The sequence below is a fragment of the Arvicola amphibius genome, chromosome 5 (genome assembly GCF_903992535.2).
Source record: "Arvicola amphibius chromosome 5, mArvAmp1.2, whole genome shotgun sequence".
Taxonomy (NCBI): domain Eukaryota; kingdom Metazoa; phylum Chordata; class Mammalia; order Rodentia; family Cricetidae; genus Arvicola; species Arvicola amphibius.
This window is the reverse complement of record NC_052051.1, coordinates 148,997,676-149,017,229: the sequence shown is the minus strand read 5'-3', so window position 1 is coordinate 149,017,229 and position 19,554 is coordinate 148,997,676. Positions and strand designations below refer to the sequence as shown.

At 44.0% G+C, this 19,554-nt stretch overlaps 1 protein-coding gene across 1 annotated transcript; it reads left to right on the top strand.

Annotated features, from left to right (window-relative positions):
- Positions 1-675: 675 nt before the first annotated feature.
- Positions 676-5,820, top strand: LOC119815385 (heterogeneous nuclear ribonucleoprotein D-like). Its single transcript, XM_042055178.1, has 3 exons — positions 676-745; positions 3,042-3,163; positions 4,525-5,820. The coding sequence occupies exons 1-3, from the start codon at positions 676-678 to the stop codon at positions 5,542-5,544; spliced, it is 1,212 nt and encodes a 403-aa protein (XP_041911112.1). The 3' UTR covers positions 5,545-5,820.
- The last annotated feature ends 13,734 nt before the right edge of the window (positions 5,821-19,554 follow it).

Here is a 19,554-nt window from a genome sequence, read left to right as displayed (position 1 = left end):
AGCAAGCTCCTGTCTACTTTTTAATACCCAGATCAAGTGTTTCCAACCTGACCTTCCCTGCTCTAGCTAGGTCCTTTCTGCTGACCATGGAACACCATCCACAGCTTTGGGGGGCCCTTGTTCACACTGTTGCTTAGTTTCACATTTCTACTTCACCCATAGGATGGTGAACTCCACATGAGCAAGGATGATGCTTCCCTCTGTCTCCCCAGAGCCTACCTCGCCATCTAGGGCAGTGTCAGGTATGTTTAGTGACTGCTCAAATAAACCACACTCTAAAATCTTTCTGGGGAAGGCCAGCTCTCCTTGAAGAGGTGTGATCAACTTCCAAGGAAACTTTAGAAAAGAGGAGGATTGAGGTGAGAAAGGAGGCACCCAGAGCAACCCTGGGAGCCCACAAGACATGTCTGGCCAGTTCCGTCTCTGTCAGTTGCACGTTCCTCAACAAGGCAGTCCAGTCCCTTCTTCACCATCTTTAGGGCTCCTTCCAGCACCTAATAACATCATTATGAGCATTGGCAAGGCCCTCTGCCATCCAACTTGCTCTGTGATAGTTCCAGAAGGTCCCTGATTCCTTGGCTCCTTTCTAAGAAGCCTCTGTTTAACCGAAATCCAGATGAAGTATTTCCTAATTAAGAACTGGTCTCCCTGGGCATTGTACTTTAACACGGGATCATGGACCATCTCATGGAAGGGTACTGCTGGGTGTACTTCAGGCATATCACAGGCAGCAAATGGGCATCTGGTCAGTGGCATGGCTCTCGGGAAATACATCTTTCTTGACCTCTCCCACCACACAGTAGAACTGCTGGACCCCGACAGACAGTAGGGAGGCTGTCTGTTACAGAAGAGAGTTGATATTAGTGGGATATCCTGAGGACAGGACCCAAGCTCCCAGGTCTTCATTCTCCATTCTTCTGGTATTTCTGGGCAAGACAATGAGCAGCCTGACTGGAATGTTACAGACCAGCTTTGCCAACCCTGCCAAAAATGAAGCAAAGCAGGCTGGCAGGAAGCTCGAGGGACACTGGAGCCTCTTTAATTTCCTGCTCTGTTAGATTCAGTCAGCTTGCCCCAGCCTGCTCCTTCATCTTTTGCCCTTGGGCTCTAATGTTAAGGCTACCTCTTTTCCTTCCCTTTCTATCCTGGCATGCAGCTAAGGTAAGCTCCAGCCCTGCCTTGAACACCAAAGATTCCTGGAAACTCAGTTCCCAGGTCAAGTTGGAAATGCAGGGGAGAAAGGGTAGGTGGGTTTCTCCATCTCCCCCTTGCTCCCTCTAAACTGGAGTCAGGTCCCAAAAGGAAGCAAAGGTGGGAGAGGTGGAAGGTGAGACATGGGAGAGAACCCCTCAGTTCCATGCTCCCCCAGGAGAAGGCTATCCTTAGCTTGTTCCATGACCACACAGGCACCCCACCCTCATCCGGCAGCCTCTGGGCTTCAAGCACGCAAGCGTGGTTGGTGGTGCAATATAAACAAATGCGTGGAAGGGTTGAGAAGACAAAATCAGGATTGAAATCCAGGCTCCAGCTGGGTGTGGTGACTCCCGTGTGGAATCCCAGCCTTCTGAAGCTGAGGCAGGGTGCCACAAATTTAGGACACTCTGGACTACAAAGTGAGTTCCAGGTCAGCCTGGGCAACAGTCTGAGACTCTGTCTCAAAGTAAGATAGGAAGGAAGGGAGCAAGGGAGGTAGGTGAGAGGGAAAAGGGAGAAGGTGCAAGGAGAAGAGAAGGGAGGAAAAGAAAGAGGAGGGAGAGAGGAGGGAGGAAGGAAAGAAGGAGGGAGGGGGGAAGGAGAAGGAGGAATGAGGGTTACGTTGAGGTTCTTTCCTTCTCCTTCCTCTCCACCTGCCTCCTCCCCCCCCCCCTAACCTCCCCCCATCACTCCCCTAGAAGAGGATGAAAGGAAAAAGCCGAAGCAGGACGTGCAGAGATGTCCTTCCTCTAGTCAGGTAAGTTGTTCAGCCATGGAACGTTTCCTCCCTTGTAAAGGGGACCTACACAGGACTGTGTAAAAACTGAGCAGAGCAGCATTCTTACTCCAGGCTTTGTGTGGTAGCTGGGTCCTCCTTAAACGCCGATTGTCCTCCTGATCCTGACAACCAGATAGGATTTGAAATTAACAGGCCAGGAAGCAGAAGACTAGGCCCGGGGTCTCTGGTCGGCCATCATAGCTCTGTGACCTCAGGAATGTTCTGGGCCCCCCACAAGTTTGTGTTTTCTTTCTGTTCCCGTTTCCGAGTCTTTACAAGCAGTGCTCCTCAAACTGCAGAGAGGGGCAGGGTCACCCTGACTGCTTATGGCTATGTGGCTAGGGACAGGGTGTCCTCCAGAGTCTGGGCATCAGTGGGACTGAGGGCATGCAATCCTGCTGAATTCTAGGTGATGCTGCCACTGGCTCCAGGAGCTCTGAGAAGGTGGGGGCAGCCTTGGCTTCATGGTTGTTTTAATGCAACCAGGTGTGATAGTGACTGACATTTGTTTAATCTGTCCTCATGGTGGTTCATGTCCTAACTATGATAATGTCTTAACCCAAGCAGATCATCTGCTTCGAAGTCGGGTACAAGAGTCTACAGTAGAGAAAACAATCTGAGGGAGGGGACTCGCCAGGATTTTCCGACCACTCAGCTCCAGCAGGGGTTACCTAAAAGGCAGTCCTTCAGAAAGCTCCAGCTTCCCCCATGACTCAGAAATGCTTGGCTAATTATCGTTCAGGGGTATGATGTCTGAGGAGGAGAGGCCCCTGGCTGCCTGAAATCTGCCCAAGGCCAGGCCCCATTGCTGGAAGCGGGCCTGTCAGTCAGCTGAGGACTTTCTGAGTTCCACCAACAGTGTCAGGGCCCTAGAGAGAAGCCCCTGCTGAGAGTGGGCAGCAGGGCCCAAAGCCTGCACCCTGGAGGCTGTCATTCTGCAACTGGATGTACACATAGCCCCTCTTCCCTTCTCTTCCTGCTTCTGTGACATCATAAGGCCTGTCCAGCCAGGTGGCCAGCCTCTGGAAAGGCTGCTGTCATTCTGCTAACGCTCTGGGCTTTGCCTCAGGGAAGAGAGCCAGCCTGCTCATCAATTACAGAATAATGACACCCTCCTCCACAGCTTCTCACCATTCCCCCACTAAACAGGGCCTTGGTGCACAGAAGTATGAAGAGGGTAGGTTTTATCAGGTACCATCCTTTTTACACCCACAATGGTCTACATATTCCTGAGGACAACTTGGAATCTTTAGGGAGAAGGTTCAGGCAGAATCTAGTGGCCGACAAAGGCCTGAGACCAAGTACTCAGAGAGTCGTGCTGGATCCCTATCTGCCTCTGCCTGTGGGTTATGGGGGAGTGGCTGCTTTGGGCAAGCTCAGGCCACCAGGGTTTAACATACAGCCCTGATTTTGTTTTTGTTCACAGTGCACCCATTGATTAAGAGTTTTTTCTTGGGGGAGGGGGACTAAAGAGATGGCCCCACAGTTAAGAATGTGTATACTGCTCTTCCAGAGGACCCAAGTTCTGTCTTTAGGCAGCTCACAACTACCTGCAGCTCCAGTTCCAGGAGGATCCAAGACCTCTGGTCTCTGAGGGCAGCTTAACTCACATACACATACCATTACACAGATACACACATATATACATAATTCAAAATGAAATATTTTTATAAAAACAATCTATTCAAGTCTGGGCATCATGTCATGTGCTGGAGATCTGAACATAAATATGATGTGGCCCCCAAAGTCCTGGTCTAAGAAGAAGAAACAACCACAATGTTTTCGGGATACAATGTGGGAGTTCAGTATGAAATGCCAGAAGCAAGCTGTTTAACTCTGCTGGACTGGGGCAAGGAGGCACAAGAAAGATCAAGAGGAAGCGATATTTGAACTGGTCCTAAAAGACAAAAAGAGAAATCATGTCGAGGCAGGAGCACCATTCGAGATCCTTAATGCATGCCAAGAGCCACGTCCAGCCCAGTCAGAGCAGATACCAGATAAATACAACTTAAGCAGATACATATTCTTTAGCCTCCTCCCCAAACTCTACCAGAATAGTAAAGACACAGATAAATCCAGACCCCTCTAGCAGAAAGAAGAGAGCCAAAAATCTAGCAGGAAAAATAGAGCCAAAAATCTAGCAGGGAGATAAGAACCAAAAATCTAGGTTAGCAGGTTCAGTGACTCTGTTCCAGGAACTAGCTGACCATAAAGTTAGATTATAATCTTGAGAATAATCTTGAGAAACGGGGAGTTACCCCTTGTGATGATCACTGGTATTTTCGGAATTTTCCAATGACACCCTCCCTACCCCCTTTGGGTTGTGGTTTCTTCCCCTAAATACTCCCTCTCCCAGATATTCGGGGTCAAACTCCTCTACCCCTGCGTGGGAAAAGAGTTTTGGCCCCAGTACACTGGTTCCTGTCAATAAACCTCATGTGATTGCAGCAAGGATGGTCTCTTTCCTGGGAAGTCATGTTATCCCCAGACTTGAGTGAGAGTCTCCCCACTCTGGGGGTCTTTCAATAGCAACTTTTAAGAATTTAGCATAGCTCTTCCGCCGCCATTTTAAATCCGGCTCCATACAACGCTCCGCCGCCGCCGCTGCCGCCGCCGCCGGGACCCGCACTGCGCGCCAGCAACCCCTTGCCGACGGCTCCGCCACCATGGAGGACATGAACGAGTACAGCAACATAGAGGAGTTCGCAGAGGGATCCAAGATCAACGCGAGCAAGAATCAGCAGGATGACGGTAAAATGTTTATTGGAGGCTTGAGCTGGGACACAAGCAAGAAAGATCTGACTGAGTATTTGTCTCGATTTGGGGAAGTTGTAGACTGCACAATTAAAACAGATCCAGTCACTGGAAGATCGAGAGGATTTGGATTTGTGCTTTTCAAAGATGCTGCTAGTGTGGATAAGGTTTTGGAACTGAAAGAACACAAACTGGATGGCAAATTGATAGACCCCAAAAGGGCCAAAGCTTTAAAGGGAAAAGAACCCCCTAAAAAGGTTTTTGTGGGTGGATTGAGTCCAGATACTTCAGAAGAACAAATCAAAGAATATTTTGGAGCCTTTGGAGAGATAGAAAATATCGAGCTTCCCATGGATACAAAAACAAATGAGAGAAGAGGATTCTGTTTTATCACATATACAGATGAAGAGCCAGTAAAGAAATTGTTAGAAAGCAGATACCATCAAATAGGTTCTGGGAAGTGCGAAATCAAAGTTGCACAACCCAAAGAGGTATACAGGCAGCAACAGCAACAACAAAAAGGTGGACGAGGTGGGACGGCTGGTGGAAGAGGTGGTGCTAGGGGACGTGGAAGAGGTCAGGGCCAAAACTGGAACCAAGGATTTAATAACTATTATGATCAAGGATATGGAAATTATAATAGTGCCTATGGTGGTGATCAAAACTATAGTGGCTATGGCGGATATGATTATACTGGGTATAACTATGGGAACTATGGATATGGACAGGGATATGCAGACTACAGCGGTCAACAGAGCACTTACGGCAAGGCATCCCGAGGGGGTGGCAATCACCAGAACAATTACCAGCCCTACTGAGGAGGACCTGGGAGAAAGCAGGAGGTGTAAAGAAACCATCTTACAGGACGACATTGAAGATTGCTTGATCTTGTGTTGACCTGAGATGATTATTTTGTAAAAGACTTTCTAGTGTACATGACACGATTGTGTCCAACTGTATATAGCTGCCAATTAGTTTCTTGTTTTTACTTTGTCCTTTGCTATCTGTGTTATGACTCAATGTGGATTTGTGTTTACACAAATTTTTGTTTGTATTATTCGTGTTAAACCTCAAATAAATGCTTCCTTATGTGATTGTTAAAAAAAAAAAAAAAAAAAAAAAAAAGAATTTAGCATAAATGCTCATGAATGAAAGAGCTGGAGACGAGATGGTGGCAATTTAATTGTAAAAGTTGGAGACCAGATAAACAAGTGATGAATGGCTCAGGTATCCCCAAAACCCGAATTCCTTGCCAGCAGTGGGAGAAGCTAAGATGTGACCGGATTCCAAGGCAAACCTTCCTTCACTGCTCACACGTTGGCAGTACTAACTCCTCGTGCACACAGGCATGGAAAAGGGAGAGATCAGACAGGGAAAGTTGGCTGCTAGTCTGTTTAGGAAGCAATTCGGAGCCCCACGTTCTCTCTCTGATTAGAACGGTCCCTTGCCCCATTCAGCAGATGATAGAAGTTTATTCTTTGAAAGAGATAACAAATGCAGAAGTGAGGATGTACCCACAAAGCCAAAAGACAGGAAGATTACAGAACTTGCATTTGCATTGTGCTTCAGAGGTCCCACCCTAACTTACAGGCCTACGGAACACCTGCAGTCAGTACCTTACCCTCCAGGGAGGAGATGGATGAGCTTCCTCTGAGTCCCCACCCAAGGAGACGTACTTCACAACACTAACAATGAAGATGCCTCAAGGCAAAAAATCAAGAGGTCATCCTTACATCATATACAACATAAATACAAATATATTTTCAACACACATGTCTGAGGAAGGACCTGCATCCAAAATGCACAAACAGCTCTTAAAATTCAGAAATAAGACAGGCTTGGCTGTTAAGGACTAGACTCACAAACAGAAGGATAGAAATCAGAACTAAAGAACCAAACCAGAAGATCAGCTCCCCAAATGAGTGCTTCAAAGAAGGGGGAAGGAAAGACAAACAAACAAACAAGAAAAGGAAGCCATCTCCAAACTCAGGGAGATGTCCCAGAACTGCAGGATTAGGGTTTATAGAATGGAAATACATGCCCACTGGGCCCTAAATATAAATAAAAATAAATAAATAAATAAATAAATAAGCACAACTGACTTAACAGAAAGATTCACTGTAAGGCAAGCATATCACCATGGCATTTCATAACACCAGGGTTAAAAATAAAAACACACTGCATCAGTGGACTGGATGACTTGCTATTGAGATGTCAGCTCCTTCTTACTTTATAGATCCAATGCAATCCAAATCAAATGTGATAGCTGTTGACAATCTAACTCTAAAGTTTATATGGAACAGTAGATCCAACGAAACAAGAGCCAATGCAGTCCTAAAGAGGACTCAAGTTGAAGGACCCACACCATCTAATTCCCAGACTTTCTATGAGGCTATAGCAATCAATAAGAATATTATCAAAAGAACAGACACACATGTCAATAGAATAGAATAGAATAGAATAGAATAGAATAGAATAGAATAGAATAGAATAGAATAGAATAGAATAGAATAGAATAGAACAGAGATCCCAGAGACAGGAAACAAGGAAACAGACCCATGGATCTTTGTAAAGGCGTACAGAGTTTAATGAAAGCAGGAAGGTAGTCCTGTCAACAAATAATGGTAGAACCACTAAGTGCTATATATTTATACACAAATGTAGCTAGGCAGAGACATTACACAAAATTAAGATGAACAGATCTTAAAATTTGAAAATTATAAAACATCTTGATGAAAATAATGTACAGTACCTCTGTAGATTAGTGATGGGTTTTTAAGTAACAACACCAATCTCACAGGGGTGGGAAAAGCACAAGTGTTTAAGAGAAGAAGTAAGTTGAGTTTTATTAAAATTAAAACTTTTGATCCGTGAATGATTCTCATTTTAAAATTTTCATTAATTATTACTGTGGGAGAGTGTATGTGTATATGACGTGTGTGTGTGTTTGTGTGTGTGTAAGAGTGTGTGTGTGTGTGTGTAAGAGAGAGAATGTGTGTGTGTGTGTGTGTGTGTGTGTGTGTGTATTTCCTTCATTCCATCTCTATATGGGTTCTGGGAATCAATATATTTGCAATACACATTTACACTGACCCATCTCTCTGGCCTGCATGATACCCTTCAAAGATGGAAAGAAAGACCTCTTAGAACTCAGTGATAAGAAGGGCTAGAGAGATCACTTTACTGCTAAGGGTTGGACTCACAACCAGAAAGGCAAAAGTCAGTGATAAGAAAACAATGAAATGAGAAATGACCAAAATAGATGAGCAGGCATCTGCCCTCCTCCCTGTCAAAAAAAAAAAAAAAAAAAAAAAGATAAACAGGCAGCAAACTCTGTATGGAATGATGCTCAGCATGACTTGTCACGAGGAAACTGATTTTAAACAAAAGTATGGCAATACCTGTTTGACTAACTCACCCTCCCAAACTGACAATGCCACCTCTGTCGAGGACATGGAGCAAAAAGAACTCTTACTCACTGATGGTAAGACTTCCAAGTAGCACAGTCACTTTAGAAGACAATTTGGCAATTTTTTAAAAAAACAAACTAAATTGTTTTCTCAAATGCTCAGTCATGCTCCTGTAACCATCGTCAGTCAAGTGACATGAAAATTTACACTCACATAAACTCCCATATGTGAATTTTATAGTGGATTTAATCATAAATTTTCCAAAAATTAGAGAAAGTCAAGAAATCCTTCAATGAATAAATGAATTAAAAAAAACTTCAGTACATCCATATAATGAAATAAATTTTGCAACCAGAAATAACCTATTAAGCCTCAAGAAAATATGGGCAAATCATAAATGTGTATTGAGAAATACAAGAAACCAATTTGAAGGGTTATGTACTGAATGGTTTTGATTATAATACAGTCTAGGAAATTCAAAGCCATAGTGCCTATAAGCCAGTGGTTACAGGAGGTATAGTAGATGGGAGGAGGAAGAATTGGTAGATTCAGGAGATAGTAGGGTGGATGATGAAACTATTCTATATGTAATTGCAGTGGTGAATGTAAGACCTTGGTGTATGACAAATATATAGAGCTTCTTGCACATTGAGCAAAGGCCTAATGTAAGGAAAATAAATAAATCATCTTGAAGGTAGAATTATCCTGATATAGAATGCAGAATAATGTTTTTAAAAACATCATTATCTTAGTTAGGGTTTCTGTTGATTTGAAGAGACACCATGACCACAGCAACTCTTATAAGGAAAAAATATTTAATTGGGGTGACTTATGTTTTCAGAGGTTCGGTCTATTATTGTCATGCTGGGACATGGTGGCATGCAGACCTACGTAGGACTGGAGAAGAAGCTGAGAGTTTTACATCTTCATAGGCAGGCAACAGGAAGTGAACTGAGACACTGGGTAGTATATTGAGCATAGGAGACTCAAAGCCCACCCTCACAAATGACACACTTCCTCCAACAAGGCCACACCTACTCCAAAAGAGCTACATCTCCTAATAATGCCACTCCTTTGGGGGCCATTTTCTTTCAAACCACCACAGACATCTAATTGCATTTAAAACACATGAAACAAGCTCACTGAAAATGCCCAGAGAAAATGTACAAAAGTAGACAAAGGACAAAGGTCACGTGATCATTCAATGGATGTAGAAAAGGCCTTTGACAAAGTTCATCTCTTTATAACAAAAGCCCTGAAGAAACCAGGAATATAAGGAACACAGCATAGCATGACAAAGGGAATATGTAAGAATAGAGAGAGAGAGAGAGAGAGAGAGAGAGCGAGAGAGACAGCATCAGAATAAATGGTTAAGAACTGAGAACTTTTCCGCCAGAATCTGGAATGAGACAATGACACCGACCCTCTATAGTCATCTTCATTATAGAGCTTGAAGTTTCAGCTAGAGAAATAAGACAGGAGAAAGAAAGGAGAGTACAGATGAGAAAGAACAACCTAAATTATCCCTATTTTTAGGTGACATGTCATTTACTTAAAACAGCCTGTACAGGCTACTTTTATGTCAACCTGACACAAGTTAGAGTCATCAGAGGAGAAAGCCTCAATTGAGAAAATATCTCCATCAGATCTGGCAATAGGCAAACCTAAAAGTGTAGTGATATTCTTTTTGTAATTTAATAAGGCTTGCCTGAAGATCAGAGTGCAGAGCTAAGCCACTAGCTAGTCATAGAGTCCAGGCAGTGGTGGCACACACCTTTAATCTCAGCACTCAGGAGACAGAGGCAGAGGGATCTCTATTAGTTCAAGGTCTCCCTGGGCTGTATGAAATTGATCCAGTCTCAAAGAGGAACACAGTCAGGCGGTGGTGGCTCACACATTTAATCCCAGTATTTGAGAGCCACATGCCTTTAATCCTAGCACGAAGGAGGTGGAGACGGGAGTGATATGTCTGGGAGGAGAGAGGAATACAAGGTGGGAGGAGACAGAAGCTCAGATGCAGCCTGAGGTTTCATTCAGATACCATGCAGTCTGAGGATTCATAGAGACAAGATCGTACCTTTTGGTCTGAGCATTTGAAGAGGTAAGAGCTCTCTAGTGGTTGGCTTCTCTGCTCCTCTGAGCCTTCAGTTTTTGCCCCTGATAAATAACTCCAGGTTATTATTATTAAGAACAGTTAAAATGCATGCTATATATAAGGCATTTTCTTAATTCACGATTGGCGTGGGATAGTCCAGCCCATTATAGTTAACATCCTTGGGTTGGTGGTCCTGGGTGCTATAAGAAAGCAGGCTGAGAGAGCCATGAGGAGCAAGCCGGTAAGCAGCACCCCTTCATGACCTCTGCATCAGCTCCTGCCTCCAGGTTCCTGCCCTGTTTGAGTTCCTGTCCTGACTTCCTTCAATAATGGGCCACAATGTGAAAGTGTAAGCCAAATAAACTCATTCCTCCCCAACTTACTTTTTGGCTATGTGTTTCATCACAGCAATAGAAACCTTAACTAAGACACAGCCCAAAAACTCCACCAGAAAACTCTCAGACCTAATAATTTTATCAATAGGAGGACACAAAATCAAAATACAAAACCAGTAGCTTTTTTATACACCAATAACAAACTTTCCAAGAAAGAAACTGGAGGGCCGGGAGAATCTCATTCATGGTCGGGTCAAAAATAAAAAAATAAGGTAAACTACAATACCTAGGAATAAACAAGAAGAAAAAGAGAAGGAAGAAGAAGAAGAAGAAGAAGAAGAAGAAGAAGAAGAAGAAGAAGAAGAAGAAGAAGAAGAAGAAGAAGAAGAAGAAGAGCTTTGACAGAAATTATAGCTCCTAGATTACCTACTGTTTTTTATATAAATTCAAGTCAATGTTCATCAAAATGTCAATGACTTTTCTTACAGAACTTGAAAAAAAACACCTAAAAGTCATATGGAAACAAAAGATCCAGAGTAGCCAAAGAAATCCTAAGCAAAAGTAGTAGACTGGAGACATTTCAATACTTAATCTCAAACTACATTTCAGAATCATATGAATAAAATAGCATGGGACAGAATAGAAGCAGGCACGGATACCAATGGAAGAGAACGGGGACCTAAAAAGGAGCCCACACAGCTACAGCTACAGCTCCAGTTACATCCTCTTTAACAGAGGTGTCAAAAACACACACAGGGAAAGAGCTTCTCCAACAAATGCTGTCAGGGAAACTGGATACCCATATGTCAAAGAACGCTACTATATCGCTCTCTCTCACTCCATACAAAATCAATTCAAATGGATCCAAAACTCGGAGGTCACTAGAGGAAAACAGGAAACATGCATCAAAATGGCTTCCTGAAAAGGACTCCAGTGGTGATGGTGGTGGGGACCCCAGAACTGTGAAGAGGACTGCAGTAGTGCAGGGAGTGGGGGGACCCCAGAACTGTGAAGAGGACTACAGTAGTACAGGGAGTGGGGGGACCCCAGAACTGTGAAAAAGACTGCAGTAGTACAGGGAGTGGGGGGACCCCAGAACTGTGAAAAAGACTGCAGTAGTACAGGGGTGGGGGACCCCAGAACTGTGAAGAGGACTGCAGTAGTACAGGGAGTGGGGGGACCCCAGAACTGTGAAAAAGACTGCAGTAGTACAGGGAGTGGGGGGACCCCAGAACTGTGAAAAGGACTGCAGTAGTGCAGGGAAAACCCTAGAACTGACAGAGAGACCTGACGCACTTGAAAAACGCCTGCACGGCAGAGTGACCATCAAATGAAGAGGTGGCCTACATATGATGAAAATACAAAAAGCTGCTATTTGGTGTGAGGAAGGGGACCACCAGCAACAGAGGAGAAGAAATGGGGATAGGGAAGTGGAGGGTGATTAGTTAAAGTATAATGATACATATGTATGAAAATATTAAAGTAAAACCTACTTCTTTTATGTTGATCAAAGAGTTAATTTTGAAAAAAAGAGAGGGAAGGAGAAATGGAATGAAGAAAGGAAGGGAGGGAGGAAAGGTAGGGAGGGAGGGAGAGAGAGAGAGAGAGAGAGAGAGAGAGAGAGAGAGAGAAAGAGAGAGAGAGAGAGAGAGAAAGAAAGAAAGAAAGAAAGAGGGGGAAGGGGTAAAGAAAGAGGGAGGGAGGAAGGGAGGGAGGGAGGGAGGAAGGGAGGGAGGGAGGGAGGAAGAGAGGGAAGAAGGAAGGAAGGAAGGAAGGAAGGAAGGAAGGAAGGAAGGAAGGAAGGAAGGAAGGAAAGAAAGTGTGTGAGACTAAAGGCAAGAGGGGAGTACCCATGGCACTGACTCTGGCTGATAAAGTTTCCCCCATGAGGACACAGGCTAATAATGATCTTCACAGAATGGCATTTTTATACTGGAGATAACTATCAACTAAATGGCAGGCAGACGATGGGAGTTAAGTTTCTTACTGCTGGAATAGACAGTTATACAGATGAGCAAAGTGTTGTGATAATGAATTAGAGACGGAGGAACTCCATTAGCAGGCACTGCACACAGAAGCTCTCACAGATATAGTGTACAGAAGGATCAGTGTGCACACACACGTATTCTTATCTCTGCAATCTGAACGTCTAGAAGCACCCCAGTGACAACTAACACAGGTTGTGTCTTTGTTTCCAAGACAAATTTCTTAGAGGAATGGCTGGTTCCAGGACAAGAACAGAAAATATACGAGATGAGCCTGGACACTTGTGGTACCAGACAATGAAAAGCCTGAACACGCAAGACGGGAGCCAATAGACAGAGCTACTAGTGGCCAACACAGAACAAGCAAAGTTTCAAGACAGTATATTTTTATAATCTAAAACAAAAATGAGTATTCATGAGCACATAGTAACATAAATAACTAAATAAATAAACAAGGAATTGAAAAATGAGGACAACTTAGACAAATGTCCCATTGAGAAGAAGGCAAATACTTTGTACAGAGGGTACCTCCTGCAGACAACAAAGCCCAACTCCAATTACTTAAGTGTGGTTCATGTAAAGAGTCTTTTCCAAGACAAGGTAATAAAAGGGAGGAAAACAGGAATAACTTTATTTATAGAGGCAGAACCTGGCAGGTGACCAAGGTGAAGGTATAACTGGGGAATTTTACTGACATGTGTTACCTTGCTGTTGAATGATGAAAATGTCACTATGATCCTATGATCACCATCCCTAATACATATCACTCCAGTCTAGTCATGAAAAAACATCAGATAGGTTCCAAAATCATTGCAATCTGTAAAATAAGGAGAAGCAGCAACTGTCACAAACCAAGAGCGATTTGATGAGACGGGAAGACTAACTGTAATGTGGCACCCTGCATGAACCCTGAACTTGGGAAGAACACTAAAGAAAACGGATAAATTCTGAGTTTCTGAGAAACTCTGAATTCTGAGAAAAAATGTAATTAGCAATAATGTCCACATTGATGAATTTACTGTGAAGATTAATGTAAAATGCCAACAGGACTACTGTGTAGGAAGCATTGAAGAACTATGGAAAATCATAATGATTCTGTCACATGGTCTAAAGTCAACTATTTCTATGGGCTGGAGAGATGGCTGAGAGGTTGAGAGATCTAGAAAAGGAATTGGATTCAGTTCCCAGCACCCACATAGGGTGACTCACAACCATCTGTAACTCCAGTTCCAGGGGATTCAACATCCTCTTCTGGTCTCCACAGGTACTAGCATGCATATGATGTACATATACATACTCAGGCACCACACATACATAGAAAATAAGTGGTAAGTTAACCTTTAAAATAAATTATTTTTTTAAAAGCCCTACAACCTTACAAAGAGGGAAAATAGGCTATGTACAAAAAAAGATCAAATACAAGAACAGTTTCAAACTCACCAGTGATCACTAGTAAGATCTAAAAGAGGACAAAATGCCTTGAAGACTAAAGGAAAGGCAGACAGGTTGGTGTGTACCTTTTTACACCCCAGCACCGGGGAGGCAACAGCGAACGGACCTCTGGTTTGAGATCAGCCGATCTCTAGAGCTCTAGGCCAGCTAGAGCTGCATAATAACACTTTGTCATAGTGAGTAGGAAGGTAGAGAAGATGGGGAGGATTGGGGGAAGGGAAGAAGATGATCAAAATATATTGTATAAAAATTTAAATAAAATAATCAAAAACAAAACAAAAAAATTGTCTCCAAAGTAGAATTCTATGTCCAGTTAAACTGTCAAACATAATGGTAGAATAAAGAAACTTACAGACATCCAAAGTTTCAAATAACCTGTCTCATATACTCTGTCTTAGACTGAGAATCATCCAGCCTTTTGATATGATATGACATTATGCAGCCCATGAATAACCAGAGATTGGACATGTCTGGGGAAGATATCTGGGGAAGGCAGAAAGAAAAGAAGCCATGGGATGTAAGGAACAGAAGATCCAGCACAGGAGAGATTCAAATAATGTTCTGCGTGATAATGGTGGCATCATAATTAGATACAAGCTACAATCAACTCTAGAGAAAACAATGGCTCTTCCAATGCAGCGCCAGCCTTGGGGTGACGTTAGGTTAACTCCCTTGAGAACATGTCCACAGTCACAAGTAAACACTGGATGTCTACAGCATAAATATTTTGGGAGGCGAGAGGGGCAGTAATATGTCGGTTTTTGCTAGGGTACAGCGCAAAAACAAAAATCTCAACAGATTACAAGGAAAAAAAATGTTCTTTCTTGTTCGTGTTAGCCCAGCACACAGCTCTGCACCAGCTGCGGCTATCCTGCAGGACTTACTCACTGTAAGACATAGGCAGAAGGTTCAGTCGCTGTGTTGGGACATTTTCATTTTTATGTTCTGGCTGAAGGAAAGAGTTAACTAGACCTACTGCCTCCTAAGCCTCTGCTTGGAAGTAACGGCTTCCCATGCCCCTAGCCACGCTGATCACACAGCAATGCGTCCTGTCTGTTTGCTGCTCTCCCCATAGGAATGCGAGTCACATTACAATTTAAACAAATGCATTATGCATTCACAGGGGAGCAGGGAGTCTAAGGGAACAAAAATGTGTCTGATAAATGTACGTCTGTATTATAGTGTGTGAGGGAGGGCAGGGGCAAAGACTGAATTGGATTTTCACCCTTCCACTAGTGGGAAAACCAAAGGACAGTGTCTAAAACAGAAAAAAAAAATCAAGAATTTTAAAAAGAGATGTGAGTATAAAAATTTAGGAGCAAGAGTCTTTTAATAATATTTGTATTTATTCTTTGAAAGTGTCACACATGTATCCAATGTATTTTTTGTTTGTTTGTCTGCTCCATTTTGGGACAGGGTCTCACTATGTAGCCCTGGCTGGCCTAGAACCCACTATGTAGACCAGACTGGCCTCCAACTCAGCGATCTGACTGTCTCTGCCTCCTAGGTGCTAGGATCAAAGGCGTGCACTACACTCATCCATACAACATATTTTGAGTATGTTGAGCATATTCATCCACCACTACCCTTCTCCAGCTCCTCCCAGGCCCCCACCCCTTTTCCCTCCCAACTTCATGTCCTTTTTAAACTGTTATTAATAACACCTGAGTCCAATTACTGCTGGCCATATGAGCAAGAATTTTTTAAAATAGTTACTTCCTAAGAGGCAAATGGGAAGAAAAGCGAAGTATATTTTTTATAAATTTGTAAAACCATTAGCTAAAAATTACTAAAAGGTGAGAGATTACAGCAAGGAAGCCAAGCTATTCTCATTGCCTAACTTCCCTGAGCTATAGTTCTTTTTACTGTTTTTCATAGTAAGAGAGTCTATAAATCTCTTAAAACAATGGAAGTGAAGTCATTGACAACTACTATTAGAACACCCCTTCAGAATCCACCACCTAATGTCACATATCCTCGGTAATGACACTTGTTCCTACATAAGAGGAACCTAAAGATTCTTCACTTTAAAAAAAAAAAAGTCTACTTATTATAATCCAAACCACAAAAGAGTAAGAAATGAATAATGCAGAAAGTGCAACAAAATAATTCAAAAGTTCCACCATCAGCCTCGGAGCATCCCTGTCAGTATTGTACAGGTGCCCAGCAGAATGCACAGATCTAGCCGTGTGCACAGCCGGTTAAGACCGTCTACACCAGGAACCCCTGGAATGGCAAGGTTTAGAAACTTAGAAATTATCCAAACAATAAAACAGGTGCAGCAGACCAAAAGTGAACCTTCATTTCCCCGAAATTCTCAAGGCGTATCTCGCACCTTGATGGAGGTGATGATGAGGGGCAGGTGCATGCTGTGGTCTGCCTAACAGGAGCTGCCGCTCAGTCCCGTTTCCTTGTTGCCTTAGCCAGGCCAGGTGACATCATCTCAGTTTCCAAAGACGAGTCCATTCCCAGTCCCTCCCAAACAAAAACTTCAGTAGAAAATTAAGTTGTGATCTTTTTGTTTTGTTTTGTTTTGTTTTTTGTTTGTTTTTTCGAGACAGGGTTTCTCTGCAGCTTTAGAGCCTGTCCTGGAACTAGCTCTTGTAGACCAGGCTGGTCTCGAACTCACAGAGATCCGCCTGCCTCTGCCTCCCGAGTGCTGGGATTAAAGGCGTGCGCCACCACCGCCCGGCAGTTGTGATCTTTTTTAAAACAATGGGACTTAAGGTTAGCAGAATACTTTGCACGTCCTTTCTTTTTTATACCTTCAGATGTTTGGGTTGTCTATAATTAGGTGCATATTTAACTAAGCATTTAAGTGTTCCCATTACACATATTTAATTGTACACTTAAAAGGACTCGTGGCTGTGATAGAGTCTGGACCTTGAGCATCCGTATATGAAAGATACCCTGAGAAGTGAGCAATGTTAGAGGTCATGGCTAGGAGGGGTTCTGTGCATGGGCACATTTCACACTACAGAGACCTAAATCAGAGCAGCAGAAATGGAGGTGGAGCAGTAGGATGAAGCTGGAAGTCATGACGGGTAGAAAGAAGCAGGGGTTATTTCGCTGAATCGTGGTACTGGGGACAGCCTCGCCTCACGGCTGAGGCACCCAAAGGCATCCAAATCCTTGGCTAAATGAGTCTATAATAACGAAGTTGGAGCACTGGGAGCTGGTTGTGTATTTAGTAGCTACTTCATTCTGCCTTTGCTCCTTTCTGGGTGACAGATCTCTTTCACCTTGGAGTCCACATTTTCCGTTTGGAAAGACAGTGAAGGCCTAGCCTATCAGCAGAGCCCTGTGCCATGTGACAATGAAGATGTCTGTGACTTCTGCAGAGGCTTGTTGGGATCACTGGATTAGAACTCTTGAGTTACCGTCCTGGCCTGCTGGTTTTGAAACCCTGTCATAGGGTGTGGCCAGAGAGGGGATATGACACCATGAAGAGTCACCCCACTAATGTAAGTCGACATATATGTGCTAGTGAAGTGGGTATAACCTAGCCTGCCCAGAGGCAGATCTGACAGAAATGCACAGACCAAGGAGGGGAAGCAATAAGGCCAGTTGGTTATGCCCAGGGAAGTAAAGTACACGGGAGGCTCCTTAGCCTCTTCAATGAGCAGCTCGGAAACTCACAGGAAACTGGATATTTGCAGAATTGTGATTGTGGTTTCCAGCACACACAGTGTGGCTGGCTGGCTTCTTGCTTCTTGCCAGATCACTAGTTAGCTACAGGCAGCCAATAGGATAGACACATGGCCCACATGTCTCAACAAAGCTCCCTTAGAGTCCTCTTCTCAGTTGCCCTGATTCCTGCAAGAGACATTCTCCCTCCATCCTCTCTGATACAGTCTTTTTAATCCCTTGTGGGTTAGTTATAGAAACTAGGAGCAGCGGTGGATGTGTAAGGGGCCAGACCCCCACCCGTCCGTCTTTCTTCTTCCACCCTCTCACCCACCAAGGCTGCAATCAGGAAGAGATGTTCACCCATAATAGGCTCCTCTCTTTTGAACATGCTGCAGATCCAATCTGATGAGGGGCCTTCCCCATCCTCCCAGGGACCACCAGTGCTACTGTTGAGGAAAACCTGCCCTCCCCACCAACAAGGAAGCTTCTGCACACAGACGGAGTCCACAGGAGAAGCAATGTACTAGCTCAAAACCCAAGGGGACTTGGGACTGGAAGCCTGCCCCTTCTGTCCATTTAACAAATCCTCACCCACCCTGGCATGGCAGATACAAAAAAAGCCTAATACTTGTGTGGTGTGGAAACAAACTAAGCCGCAGAGCCCAGGTTCACCCACGTGAACCATGTTTTCAAGCCATAAATCAGAGATGTTCTGGAATATTCCAGTCATAGGCTAGAAGGAAATATATACAAACAACCTTATAAACAAGATGGTGGAAGACTGGCCTGGGCACCAATGTGCTGTGGGAGGAAGTAATTGGCAGCCTCCATAAATTCAGGGGCTATGTATCACCCAGTCTCTGTAAGAAAGCAAGACCAACAACCAGAAGTAATTGAAAGGAAATTCCAGGCTTCTTTGCTTTGATTCTGTGTATGTTATTCTCTTACCAGACAACAGAGCCTCTGTTGTCCTTCCCCCCACACCTCAATCTCCACAATTCCTGGTGGCCCCGAATCTCTGCCAGGTCTTCCAAACATTCCCCAGTGTAGAACATGGAGATGCTGCTCTGTGTTCCCTCTCCTTTTGGCCCACCCTGATGCTTGAGTACTCAGTCCCTGAGGTGCCATCCAGGAAGACTTCTCAGAGTAGGCAGAGGCCACCACACTGATTTCTAAAGAATGGATCGGATTTTTGCAGAAGTGAAATAAAACAGAAAATCAAAGGACTGTCATGAGCAGCACTCGACAGGGACATGAACTATCATGGTATGTTCCAGAACAGTTAACTTGCTGAGGTGGGGTGCAAAGGTCAGAAACGATGGGACCAAATGGCAGTCAATGGCAGTCAAAGCCTAGTCAAGGATGGGTGGAGTGATGTGGAGGCCAGAAGTCTGAATGCTCTAGAGCAGCTGTTCTCAACCTTCCTAATGGTGCGAACCTTTAATACCGTTCCTCATTGTGGTGCCCCCAGCCATTCCTCATTGTGGTGACCCCAGCCATAAAAGAATTTTTGTTACTACTTTACAACTGTGATTTTGCTGCTGTTATGAGTAATAATGCAAATACCTTACGTGAGGGTATCGATATGCAACCCCAAGGGGGTCGAGACCCACAGGTTGAGAACTGCTGCACTATAGGTTATTTTTTTTTTTACCCACAATGCACTAAACAGCATTCCATTCCTCCTGGGGGCCCTAGGGTTGGAGAGGTCAGGGGGAAATGTCCTTCATTCGCCCAGCAAGCCAGTCTCCATCGTAACAGATGTTCAAAGTAAATGAGGCTTTATTGCTAGCTAGAGGTTGAAGCTGAGAACACTAGAAAATAGTGTCCCCTGAAAGTCACAGCTTACTGCCCCACTCACTTCCGACCCTGACAGCCAGCTGCCCTCTCCGGTGACTCTCTTCCTGAACTTCAGGGAATC